Source organism: Squalius cephalus (assembly GCF_949319135.1).
Source record: "Squalius cephalus genome assembly, chromosome: 13".
In the NCBI taxonomy this organism is placed as follows: Eukaryota; Metazoa; Chordata; class Actinopteri; order Cypriniformes; family Leuciscidae; genus Squalius; species Squalius cephalus.
Window position 1 is genome coordinate 8,717,744 of NC_137134.1, and position 13,849 is coordinate 8,731,592.

The 13,849-nt window shown below is 39.3% G+C and overlaps 1 protein-coding gene across 2 annotated transcripts; it reads left to right on the forward strand.

The window, feature by feature from the left end:
• The first annotated feature begins 459 nt into the window (after positions 1-459).
• Positions 460-13,132, forward strand: pfn2b (profilin 2b). Of its 2 annotated transcripts, none has more exons than XM_079889717.1 (3): positions 460-833; positions 9,355-9,547; positions 11,891-13,132. In XM_079889717.1, exons 1-3 carry the CDS (start codon positions 702-704, stop codon positions 11,986-11,988), a joined length of 423 nt encoding a protein of 140 aa, XP_079745843.1. In that variant the 5' UTR covers positions 460-701; the 3' UTR covers positions 11,989-13,132. The 2 variants fall into 2 exon arrangements, with proteins under 2 accessions (XP_079745843.1, XP_079745844.1); XM_079889718.1 differs by having other exon boundaries at positions 523-833; positions 11,502-13,132.
• Positions 13,133-13,849: the final 717 nt, after the last annotated feature.

Below are 13,849 nucleotides of genomic sequence, written 5' to 3' on the forward strand. Positions count from 1 at the left end.
GAAAGTTGTGAAAACACTATTGTGGAGTTTTATTTGGCTAATTAAGCAAATGGGAACACACAAAATAATATTTATTTAATGTAGTCTCTCATAGAAGTTTAACACAACTACGACGACTTCCGCTTCTGAGAACCCTGAAAACGTGAAAACAGGTCTATTTTGATTAAAGACAACGAGGACACATGAATTTAAAAAAAATAAAAATAAAAATAACGATGTGCACGGATAAAACATTTATATACTGCAATATTTATAAATATAAAAAAATACAAGAATCAACAGTTTTGATTTCATGGTGACTATAAATAGTAGCCTAGTCCAAGCATCATGTTACTGTTTTCAGTATTTAAATAATATATTACACACATTAACTAACTTTCTCATACACAACGTGCCTTCTAAACACCCATTCGTCCAATCAGAGAGTGTATCAATCCGCGCACATGGCTTTGTCCTACTGGACCGCATTCTAATAAGCGAGCCTACGCGGAGGGATATTAGAGGGACTACACCCAGAGTGCCGTACAGCCGGGACTCTTTACTGCTCAAACTCACATTAGAGAAGGGGGCGTGCAGGACAGGACGGGACTCTCTCTCTCACACAAATATACGGTAACCGCAAACTGAGACCGCACAAGACTGTCAGTCCCGTCTTTTCAGAGCAAGTGTCGTGTGGGAGCGTTTGAAACCAGAAGGCGAACATGTCGTGGCAGAGCTACGTGGATAACCTGATGTCGGATGGCAGCTGCCAGGACTCCGCCATTGTTGGGTGCAACTCAGACTCAAAATACGTGTGGGCAGCGCAGGAGGGGGGGACGTTCATAAACATCACGGTAAATAAGTGTTATTAACGCAACAGCTCTCTTTCTGCTGCATATGTAACGTTAAGTCATTGACTGAAAACTGTGGCTGTGTTTCAGTCTGCCTCCCCAGACAGGGCTCGCAACGTGCCTCTAAACTGCTGTTTAGCTGGAGTAACACGCATAATATAATATAATATAACACGCATCAGACGCGATTTATTTTACATCGCGTAGAATAACGTGCGATTTTAACGAGTTGGGTTAAAAACGCGCCGAAATAAACCGTGTAGGGCCTAGAGTGGGAATGAAAGCTAACACACTGGCTGGACAAACGCAAATTGAACACCAGATGTTTAATTTGGAGATAATTTTCCACTAAGTATGAGTTTTTTGTGTGCGTTTTATTAATTTTTTTAATTTAGGCTAAATCCTGTCACTATATCATCGAGGTTAAATGGATCTCTTCGTCGAAAAAACGCGAAATACAGGACAAAAACCGAGTGTCGCGCGTTAGAAGTTAAGGTTGAGGCGGTTTGAAGTTCAAAGAAATGCGTTTTGCAGTCATAAAGAGGGAGGTGGTGTTAGTGCAAACAGGCCGATCAGCTCCTAAGATCACCAGACTGCGTGTTCATGCACTTGTGTACGGGAACACACGGGTCATTCAGCGGCGGAATGTGCGTAAAGTCCTTCGTGAATCCGGGATCCTCGCAGTACCTGCCAGTCCAAGATGGCGCTCAATAAACGGGTGTTAATTCATCTAATAACAGGCTTATTTACACACCGTCCTATGCTTTCCCCAGCGTAATGGACCGCATTCAGTGGCTGCTTATAAGGTTAAAATATGTAAAGATTCGTTTTACATTGGTTAAAGGGATCGCCCAAAAATAAATAAATAAATCTTTTAAATCAATATCTTACTCTCATGCCGTTCCAGACATGTAAGGCTCGCTTTCTTCTGCACAATTCATTATAATATAGTTTGTTGAATGTTGGTAACCAAACAGTTTAGGTGGCCATTGACTTTCATTGAATGGATGCTACAGAAATGTATCAGAATAACATCTTTTATCCTCCACAGAAGAAAGCCAGTCATACAGGTTTGGAACAACATGGTGAATGATTGATGCCATGATTTTCACTTTGGGTTAACTATAGTATGCAATAACAGATAGATGTATGTGTGTGTGTATAGGCCTATATATATATTTCACTCACTCACTCACTCATTCAGATTCAGATCTTTTGCGGGCTTCATTAAATTTTAATAGAGCTGTTTTACTCCAGATGCCTTCAAATGAGCCACCAAAGATGATCATAACCGATGTCTATCGCATATTGAAATCTAAAAGTTTTATTTTTCTTCTTATCACTAATATTCGGATATTAATACCCTGATAGCACAAGTACATCTAGGAGATGTCTATTTGATGTCTGCATTTACATCTGCAAGATGTAGGCCTATTTTTTTTTTTTTTTTTTTTTTTTTTGAGTGTTTGCTCATCAGGAATGGGACATTTCCTATTGTAAGGTGTCTCATCATAGACATTTAGAATATGTCTTTAAGATGTTTAAGATTTGTAAGACATTTAACAGGTGTTTTTACAAAGCAGATGCTTTCCAGATTAACAGATCTTTATCAGACATCTTGCTGACGTACCTGTGCTATCTGGGTATGGAATGAAATGGCGATAATGAAAAGAACGAGCTAGGCTGGCTGATTACCTTAAAAGTCCATTTATATCGCCGTCATTTCCTAAGTAGCTGTTAACACGTTCTCTGGCAAGCGGATGCGACGAGACCTGTTTTCCCGTTTGTTCATGTGATGTTTGGCGTAAAGACTTTTGCAGGGTTCCTATGGTCATTGAATACCTGGAAATGTTAGTGAATTTTAAAACTGATTTGAAGGTTTGGATCATTTCAGAATCAGTTGTTTTCTTGTTAGGCTCGGTTCTGAAACATTTCTTCCTCTAGAAATTGCTCTTGGTGAGTAATTCTAACAAGAACTGTGAAGATGGCGAAAAAAACCTTCAAAGACTAGAAAAGTCATGGGAATTCAATGGTTAGCCTATAAGGTGAAGGAATCCTTATACTGACAGTTTTAATGGGTTTTCACTATGGAATGAGATTGGAAAAGTTGTTGAATGCTTAATTTTATCTTTCTTCCTTTGTAATAATTCAGTAAGGTGAAAGTTTGAGGCTCAAATGAATCAAGTTGTGGTTGTGAGGCGTCTCCATCCCAAAATTGAGTCACCTCATGTTGCTCCAAACCTGTATGACTTCTTCCGTTAGAGCTTGACGGCCTCAGGCTGTCACGCGGGTTGGGAATGGCATTCGGAGTGGATTTTGCTGCTTAGTTTCCTGTGTTGCTGGCCAAGTATGAGTTTAAAAAGGCTTCTTAAAGTTAAAGTTAGTCCAGACTGTGTCTACTGCCATACCAGCGCTTCCGAACCTACTGGAAATAACATCAGCTGGCTGATTCTCACCGAAGAGTTGCTGCTTTTAGTGGTTTGGCCTCGGGGGAAAAAGGCTCGGTAGATTCGTAGTGAGCCAGAACAAAAACAAAAGCTGCTTTGATGTGTGATGAACGAACGACAATGAAACCAATAAGAAAACTGCACGTTCAGACTTGATCTGTCAGCATTTGACAAATAAAACCAATGTTTAATGTGATTAATGCATTCCAGTTTGAGGGTTAGGCAGAATGCTTCCCAGATTTGTCGAGTAGAAGTTCCTTTTAAGGAACAAATAACCTCCGTTCAGCTGCGCTTTCATCACACTCCAGAAATATCCTTTTAAATGTTCAGAGAACTCTAGAAATAAACATCTATCCAAAATTAATGATCAAAATAGAGCATATGAGTAGTTTGTCATTTGTTGGACGACCAATAGTCAAAATTGACTAGCTGTTGGGTTAGTCTGCATGACTAGTTAAGCAAAGGTGCGGTCACGTAAACGGGTGTTCAGCAAGTTTTCAAGGTCAAAATCAAGTCATTTTAAAAGGAATCCACGTGATTGGGAATTTCGCCCTTGGGAAAAATATTTTCCCACGCAGATTTCGCAACTGCTTCAAGTTGGTCACGCAAATTCACTGTGCTTCATGCATCGCTACACCATTGACAATAGGGGTGGAATGGTACATGTATTCGCATTGAACCAAATCGGTACGGGCGTCACGGTTCGGTGCATGAATTTACACGGAGAATACACGGTATAAAAATAAATAAAACTCGCGTGCAAATTAATTAATGTAACGCGGAACTACTGTTAGATACACGGGTTCTTTAGGGACACCTAATATGTAGCTCCGCCTTAAGATAGGTTTGTTTATACTTTCGCCTGCCTCCGCAGCGCGAGCCTCCGCTGGCCGCGTGTGCGCCTCCCCAAATGGACGAGGCATTTATACTTCGCGCTCGCTGGTGTATATTCTTTGAAACGACAGGGTGCAACTCGGTGTAATTGTCCTCTAAACCAACAGCAATCAGCGGTGAGAAGTAAGGTACACTCATGAATGTTTATTTTAGTAAAACAACACTTTAGTACACCCAAAACCACACTACAAAAGAATTGTGTAAGCAGTAAACCAGATTATTCCTTGTGACATTAGAAAAAAAAATGGATATGAGAACATAACCTACAACTAAATTAACGTTATCTTGCATAATTTCTAAACATTTTTATTTAGTTTTGTGAACCTTTTTATAAAACATGGCCATTTATTTTTATTTAAAGGGCTTATGGCTGCTATTGTAGGCTCATTTTGTTAATGTAAGCAACTAATTTAGATGCAAGAACTGGGTGCCGGTGCTGTGAGATGTACATGCTCGGCCAGATTCGGCTCGAAGTCGTGCGTCTTCGGATGCGCAGCCGTGCGCGCTAAAAAGCCGTACACTGCCACGCGAAATGTGGCCTTGCGCACCCAACGCGCACGACCGCCCACACTGCAATGACGACATTTTTGCCGCGCACCCTCGTGCGTCCGCACATAAATAAGAGATGCTTTATTTCCAGTTTTATAGCTGATTGTCTTATTTTGTTTACATCTTACTTTTCACACTTCAGGGCAGGCTGTTGCAGCTAGCTCAGGGGAGAGACTGTATGACACTAGGTGGTACAGCCTGAGACATGCACAATAAAAAAAATTGCCTTCTGCATTTTTGTTTTGCTTTTCCCTCCATTGTACCGAACTCGTACCGAACCGTGATGTCTGAACCGAGGTATGAACCGAACCGTGACTTCTGTGTACCGTTCCACCCCTAATTGACAATGGGCCTTTTTGCCTGCAAAATTTTGGTAATGTGAACGCACCGTAACTCTTTCCCCGCCAGTGTTTTTGAGGAAAGTTGCCAGTCAGTGCCAGCATTTAAGCTTTTCACAATTTCATGGCCCCCAGAATATTTAGTTGTATGAATATCTGAACATGCGATATATAAAAAGAAAGAACAAAGCCTCTGCTTTTAAACAAAAAACCTTCATGCATTCCTTTCTTTCTTTTTTTTTAATCCACACTTGAATGTTGGTAAGTTTCATAAAGCAACATTTTGATCAGGAGATTCAGTGCTCTTTCAGAAGATGCGTAATAGCGCCACCTACAGTATAACAGGGAAAACACGGATCGCCGTAAAATTCCGTCAATGGCGGGGAAAGAGTTAATATGAGGTACATATTATTTTAAGAACAAATGATTGTTGCGACGGAAGCGAATCAATCAAAACTAACTTTAGCTGGAAAATAACTTTATTAAAGAACCGCTATAAAGCCAAAACAATCTCTGTTACCTTAAATTATAAGTTTATCTCTGTAAAGCTGCTTTGAAACAATCTACATTGTTAAAAGCACTATATAAATGAAGATGACTTGACATATTAGCCGTGACGTACGAAACAGTCGGTCATTCTTTAAAGAAGGCGCGGTGTGTTTGGACAGAAGACGAGACCGAGTTCTTCGTTAAACTCATAAAAGACAGAAGTACTATGGGAATGCTGGATTCAAAACAACGAAGAAATGCCATGGTTTATCAAGACCTTGAAGCAGATAAACAACCTCATGTGAGCCGCTCACAAGTATAAGGGGCTTAACTTGCCAATGATGCTTTGTATACACGCCTACGTCTCCTTCCATTAAAGATAATGGATAGTGCGGTGGCTGCGATATATACGTAAATCTACTAGCATCCGCTGCCTTGATTTTTGGAGTGACTTGTCGCGAGAGGAAAAAACATCGGTTAATAGAAACGCCGTCATTATGCAATAATTTTTTTAGCGACATTTAGAAAATATCGCAAAAGTTTTGCGCAAATCTGTACAATTTTGTGTAGGGCTCAACGATTAATCGCACTTTACATGTAATCGCACTTAAATCGAGATGGCTTATCGCAATTTTAAAATCGCAAAGGCTGCGATTCTTTTCTTTTTATGCGCAGCTAGTCATTGATGTACGGCTCTGTAAACGCTGCTCACTCTGAAAGCACTGTGAGTTTGAGTCACTTATAATGTGCATTTGAAAAAGCAACACGCGTCAAACATCTTTCCAAAACATGAGAAGCATTTATGAACCTCTTGTCCATCAACAGACAACATTTAAAGTGTAAGTTGCAGGTTAAATTTTTTACGAAGTAATGCAATGTGTTTATTAAACATAAAGATAAGAACCGCCCACCATTGTTTTTTATACCAAAAATGCTGATATAATATGAAAAGTTGGCACTTTTAACAGTGGATTTAACCGCTCCCGCTCCCTTCCACTAGATGGGGCGTGACGTCATAAGAGGAACTCACTAGTAGAGTTACCGTACGCTAGCAGCTATAGATGCCTCACATAACTACAGAAAAGTTGGTTGTATGTTTTATTTGATAAAAAAAATTATGGATAAAATAACTCCATTGTAAACATACTCGTGTGTGCTGACTTCAAGGGGACCGTGATCGTGCCTGAAATGATAATAAGCTATTCGCAAAACAAACGGGTTCAGGCACGTCAGATCAGCCGGTCGCAGGTCGAGCTGCTCCACTAAACTAAACGCGTTCACCTCACGGCAGCACATACTCTCCACTGCTGATAGCCCACACAAACACAGTGATGGGGACATCGATCTCTCTTTTTCTTTTCTGACAATAAACATCGCTAATTAAATCGTGAGAAATTGATAACGCGTGGATTGAGGAAGGGTATTACATGACGTTTGAGGCGTCGATGAGACTAGCGATTGATGCCTGTGCAGTGTGTGCATCTCTAACGTTACAGCTCTGATTTGGACTGACTTACTGTAAGTAAATAATGTCTTCAGTCGTTGTCCCTCCTTGCTATTCTACATGACGGCAATATTTTGAAAAGACTTGCTTGTTCCGTTATATTATCCGGGTTAAGTTTGCACCAGGCTAGACTAGCTCTAACGTAGCTAACGTTACTCACCGCGGCACCTGGCTAACCCTCCACTAATTCTCCTCACACCAAGCATTAATAACTCTTTGAGTGCCATGGCTCCCCTCTCTCACGCCTGACCGGTTAAAAATTGTAGGGCTGTGGTCCATAAAGAATTTGATGGTTTCCCACATCCTCAGTCGTTCTCCAAATAGCCATAATACAGTAAGAATCTAGCGGAGTATGGGTTGCGAGTTCCTCTTATGACGTCATCACCCAGTAACTGAAAAAACACGCTACCTTTGAAGAAACCCCAATAAATGTTATTTTAACGCATTTTAAGACAGAAATAATTAAATATATACATATAGAGCACTTTAATTTACACATTAATTGGCTGTTGTGGTTAACCTGCAACTTACACTTTAATAACATGCATTTACTCCAAACTCACTTCATAACGACAGTGGAGCTCCTCCTTCTTGTGAGACGATGTGCCTTCTTACACAGAATAAGGCAGTCGTGTATTTATAAGTCATGTTTAATCCAAGCGTTTCAATCTTCTGTTTATTCAGATACAGCGATAGGGATTTCCTGGAATGATGCTGGAATTTAAATGAGTATCTGTCAACGCGATCTGCGTTTCGTGTAGGGGTGTGACGGTTAGTATATAACCGTGAGACCGACGGTTATAGTTGAACACCGTCATTAGAACTCTATAACCGCCAAAACCGTGTTTATTAAAATATTTTTACAAACATTTTTTATCATAGAGAATGTTTAAATACTAATTAAAAACAAATGTTAACAGTCTGTGTCATTAATGGTCTACGTCGTTTCCAACTGTATTTGATTATTTGCCAAGTACCCCTTGACCGACCGCCAATCATTTGAGATAGAAATAAAAGCTATGATATAGCCTAGTGATGTGCCATCATTATGAGATTTATTAAACAAATGAAAAACATTTGCAATAATAAACATTAGCAATGAACATTTGCAATCGGGAGACATGGTTTTTACCACTTAATGAAGTTTTGTTTTGTAAATCGTCAGACATGATTTTTACCACTTCATTAAGTTTTGCTTTTTAGAAAGCCTTTCTTTAAAGCGAATTTCGTTTTGTACAAATTGTATCTTAATATTAATAAATGTTTCATCAACCAATAAATAAATTTATTTTAATAAATAAAAGCAAATATAGGAGACAATATAATAACCGTGACATCGAGGCTCCGGTGCGCCGCGTTCACTTGCATTGCATTGTGAAGTTGAACTAGAGCACATCTCATCGTAAATGAATGAAACTCAGCGTAGGCCTATGCCTCATACATTAGCATTAAATATCTTTGCTGCATCATTTCTAGAACAGACAAGGGCTTTCTTGCGGCTCATCAGCAGAGCATTGCATCGTCCATTGACCGCAAAACAAGCGGATGGCGGGCGGGTGCGGCTTTGAAATCTGGTCAAAAAACATTGGTGCGGATGATGAGTTTTGTGATGCGGTTGCGGATGAAATAATACCCCATCCGCGTATCTCTATTGATAACAACATTGAACACTACACAAATATTAATTTTATTCAAAATAAGTTGTCCTATAACAGACGAATGTCCCCCCCCCCCCCGGAACGACGGTTATGTTACGAACCGTCACATTTGACTCACGTCATAACCGTCATCACCAATTCTGAAACCGGCACACCCCTAGTTTCGTGTGAAGGCGATAAAAGGTTCCCCTCACATATTTCGTTCATTGGTCGCGCAAATTCACCACACTGACCAACAGAAAACGGCTTGTTTTAAAATGACTTTGGTGTGAGCGGTGCTTCATGCATTTCACAAATGTGACGCCTCATAAAATCTAAATTGAGTTGTCCGGCAGATGTCAACAATTGTGTCCCGGCCTGTTGCACAATAACAGCGAGTGTCATTAACTGACCAGCCCACCATACTGACTTACAGAGGCTTTAGTGTAAAACTGCATAATGAACTTCTGACACAGTCTGAATGATTCATTGATGTCAAGTGTAAAGTTGATTATCTGCATGGATCTTTCCAATATTCATCTACCTGCCTTCCTGCATTTGTTGATTTGCATTTGGCTGATCATTAATCCACAATAAAATGTGAAAAACCAGACAAGAAGATGCAGTTCTGCAATTAATATTGTGGTGTTTTCTTTCTAACATCAGCCAACAGAAATCGACGTCCTCGTAGGGAAAGACCGAGAAAGTTTCTTCACCCACGGCCTGACCTTAGGTTCAAAGAAGTGCTCGGTCATCCGAGACAGTCTCCATGTCGACAGCGACTGGACGATGGACATCAGGACGAAGAGTCAAGGAGGAGAGCCAACATACAACATTACTGTCGGTAAAGCTGCCAAAGGTACTAGTCCTTTCTTATATTCTTTCACAATTACCTTTCATAAAACATAAAACACAAAATTCATAAAACCTCTATGTATGTTTGTTTTCAATGGTAGATATAGATGTCAGCCTTTCCTCAATATGAAATCATGCATTTTAACTGTTGCAAATACTATATTTCATATGTAGGGGCTCTTTTAATAAGTGAAAATAAAGTTTTTAAATGGTTTGAAATAGTTTTAAGAGCTTAACGGGAGACAAAATGCCATTTAAAGTCTTTAGAATTTGGTGTTGCAAAGTAACGGCAGGAGTTTGGGGGAATAAAGCAAATCTAAAAGTAGCATTTCATTGACTAGCTAGTCATTTCACACGGTTGATCAGGAGACTTGAGCTCAAGTGTTGAGGAAGTGTCTGAGACCTGTTGAGGTACATTCCCTCTCGTTTGCATGCGTTTCTGCTAATCTCACACACCTCTTGGGTCTTTTGCACTTGAAAAATGTGAACGGATTTCCTGTTTTCTGAAAATAATAATGTTCCTTCATGAATCAGTCTTTCATATACCTCATGGCATGCATTGAGGACAGGAACTAAACCTGCTTTCCTGCCTTTGATTTCACATGCTTGCATTTAAGTGTTCAAATGAATAAGTTAAATGTTTGGTCATTACTGGACCGACAGGCCTAATCGAAATGGTAACACTATAATAGCTTTCATTACATCACAGTGCTGTGAAATGCTTGATTCACATTAATAAGGTGTTGAAGTTTCTTCACCACCAAAGGATAGTATAAAAATGGCCAAGATGTGCAAAAGTAGAAAGTGCTTATTGAAGTAGTTTCATTTAAGTGTTGTAAGGATGAAAAACATATGAGATAAAAACATGTAAATCTTAAGATGTGGAGATCGTGGTATAAGTGGGATAATTGATAATAAGTTAATGCCATATTACCACCTCGGAAGTACATTAATTTTTAATAATTGATCAAATTAATAAAATAATTGAATAATAACTTAGCGGCCCGTCGTCAATCATTACTTCAGTTACTCACACTCTCTCTCTCTCTCTCTCTCTCTCTCTCTCCTTTCTTTTTCTTTCTTTCTTTCTTTCTTTCTCTCTCTCTCTCTCTCTCTCTCTCTCTCTCTCTCTCACTCTCTCTCTCTTTCTCTCACTCTCTCTTTCTTTCTCTCTTTCTTACTCTCTCTTTCACTCTCTCTTTCTCACTCTCTTTCTCACTCTCTCTTTCTCACTCTCTTTCTCACTCTCTTTCTCTCTCTCTTTCTCACTCTCTCTTTCTCACTTTCTCTTTCTCACTCTCTTTCTCTCTCACTCTTTCTCTCTCTCACTCTTTCTCTCTTTCTCACTCTTTCTCTCACTCTTACTCTCTCACTCATACACTCACTCTTTCTCTCTCACTCTTACTCTCTCACTCTTACTCTCTCACTCTTACTCTCTCACTCTTACTCTCTCACTCTTACTCTCTCTCTTACTCTCTTACACTCACTCTCTCATTCTTTCTCTCTCACTCTTTCTCACTCTTTCTCTCTCACTCTTACTCTGTCTTACACTCACTCTCTTTCTCTCTCTCTCTCTTACTCTCTTACACTCATTCTTTCTCTTTCTCTCTCACTTTTTCTCTCTTTCTCTCTCTCACTCTTACTCACTCACTCTTACTCTCTCTTACTCTCACTCTTTTGTATCCTCGAACAAAGCTTTATTTTTCAAACGATCAGTGCCACAAACCTCGCTGAGTTTGGGAGATGTTAATGAGAGTTATTAAAAGGTGTTGCCAGTTGTATCTAAATAAAGGCATTTCCTCTAGCCTGCAATCTTTCACTCTGCATGCCTCCTGTTATCTTGATCTCTGCTTTTTATTCTGTCCTATCTCAGCTTGTTGATCTTGGTTTGGCTTTTTTTCTCCGGGGCTGGGATTTCCCTGTCCTCTTAACTTCCTTTCTCTGTCTTTCTCTTTCAGTCTTGGTTCTTGTAATGGGCAAAGAAGGGGTCCACGGAGGCGGCTTGAATAAGAAGGCATATTCAATGGCAAAATACTTGAGAGATTCAGGGTTTTAGCTTCTTTCTTTTTATTTCTTGATCAAGTAGTGAAATTTAGGGAGGGAAAAAAAAACAAGTCACCCACATTCCCAAAATAAGCTGTGAAGATTACCCCCCCCCCCCCCCCCCCCCCCTCATCATTGAAACGCATTTAAAGTTTTTGGACATCATAATGGCAAGGAAGGGTAATGAATCTTGTGTCAACAATTGCATCCCTTTTTTGAGTTGGGAAAGTTGTTTCTTTTTTTCCCCCCCGCCCCTCAAGTTTGTTGATTTTTGTTCTTGTTTTTTTTTTCCTGTGTACTCCAGCATTGGTTATAGTCATGGGCAAGGAAGGTACCCATGGAGGGCTGCTCAACAAGAAAGCGTATCAAATGGCTGAATACCTGAGGAAATCTGGATATTAAGACACCCGCCCACCTATAGCTGCTCATTCCTACCAACACTAACCTTTCTTTTCTAGGAGAGATTTGCTTAATCATTTATTTGTTTTCAACTCTAATTTCTTTTTGTTCTACCCAAACCCATCCTTTCCCCAATCACTTTATAACCCCATCCCATGTATTTCCATTTATTGTGTTCGTTCCCATTTTGGAACTACGTTCCATTGCTAAACATGATGCATTCAAGACAAAATGTAAGTGTCTCATTTCTGCTTATTCATGAAACAAAAACAAACATTTTGGGTGTTTAGTTTGTTACCAAGGGCTTGAGCTAAACTCAAATTCCCTTTCCTGGATCAAATCCGGGAAAGGTCGACTGTATGCATATCTTTGAATGGGCCTTAGTCAGGATGGGCGGCATTTTTAATTTGACACCAATTTTTTATTAGCGCCAAATTAAATGTGCCGTCTGCGCTAACAAATGTCCATTTCTTTAAGTTTTCCTCAACCCAAAGTTTGTCGTCATTGACGCCTCAACTCAACCTGTAGATGCGACACTTCCTGAATGACAGATTCATATTCTTTCCCTTTGTCGCACCAACATTCATGGAGTGGGAGGTCGAGCTCTTAAATAGTTGGTAGTGCAGTCATTTTTGGGCTTAAGTAGCATTTTCTCCCATCAAAACCCCATATTGAATGTTCATGGACATTCCGTCATTGCACTTGTTTTGCTAGCTTATGTAATATATATATTTTTTATTTTCAAGACGACTGCCATTTGAGACAGTGGGTATCCCGGTGTAAGCGCTTGGAGTATACAGTTTGAATTCTTTCATTTGGACCAATTTTCGTCATTGCTTGGGTTATTTACACCAACAAAACACTAGCGTCTGGTCACAAATAAGACTTCGGTCTTGTTTTGCCAGCTCTTTCAGCACTTGAATTGAATTTAACCCATGAATGAATTGTCATGACTGTGGGATAAATTGCCTTCGAGTCATGTCTGTCCAAATGTATAACACTCCAATCATAATGTGTATTCTGTGCCATAATGTAGAGCGAATCTGTTGCTATTGATTCAGACAGCTTCCCAAATGATTCTATCAGTTCTTGGTTCAGGGGTTTTTAGTATCTACAGAAGTTCTGGCCTTGTGGGATATTTGTACAGGTTCAAAACCTCTTGACTATTGTTCATTTCTTGTTTCCCTGTACTTTTTTCATACATCTTGGATACAGTCTGACATGTCTGATTTCATATGCATAAACCAAGAAATGCCATAAATTAATCTCACCACCTTGTTTACAGACAAATTAAATAAATCTATTCCAACCAAATTACTTGTCTGTTTCTTTTGCTTGCATGTTATTTTTAAAGGGGTCATTTTCATGTGGAATCTGTTTTTCTCAAAGTTATAGTAGATAAACTAAAATATGCTTTGTTTGTACAAAAATTGGAAAATGTTAATGGAAAACAAATTTGTTGTTTTATTGCACAAAAAAGTCTTATTTTTGCACAAAAATTGAAAAGTTGGGCTTTTTTTGTCTCATTTTCCCCCATTTTGTTGATTGTTGCATTAAAACAGAATTGGAAACTTTCTACTAGGCAATATTGAAGAAAAATGTATGGAAGCTTGTTTCCGCCACAGAGTGAAAAATAAAAAAGGTAATTGCGACTTTTTAATCTCACAATTCTGACTTTTTATCTCAGAATTACGTGATATAAAGTCGCAATTGCAGGTTATAAAGTCAGAATTGCGTGATATAAAGTCGCAATTGTGTCAAGTCAAAATTGCGTGATGGTCACAATTGCATGTTATCAAGTCAGAATTATGAGATATAAACTCGCAATTGCGAGAAATATAGCCTACTTGAAATTCTGACTTTA

Coding starts and splice junctions, on each gene's coding strand:
- pfn2b (XM_079889717.1), top strand. CDS start 702: ATGTCGTGGCAGAGCTACGTGGATAACCTGATGTCGGATGGCAGCTGC. Junction 834..9,354: donor GGACGTTCATAAACATCACG/GTAAATAAGTGT, acceptor TTCTAACATCAG/CCAACAGAAATCGACGTCCT. Junction 9,548..11,890: donor TGTCGGTAAAGCTGCCAAAG/GTACTAGTCCTT, acceptor TGTGTACTCCAG/CATTGGTTATAGTCATGGGC.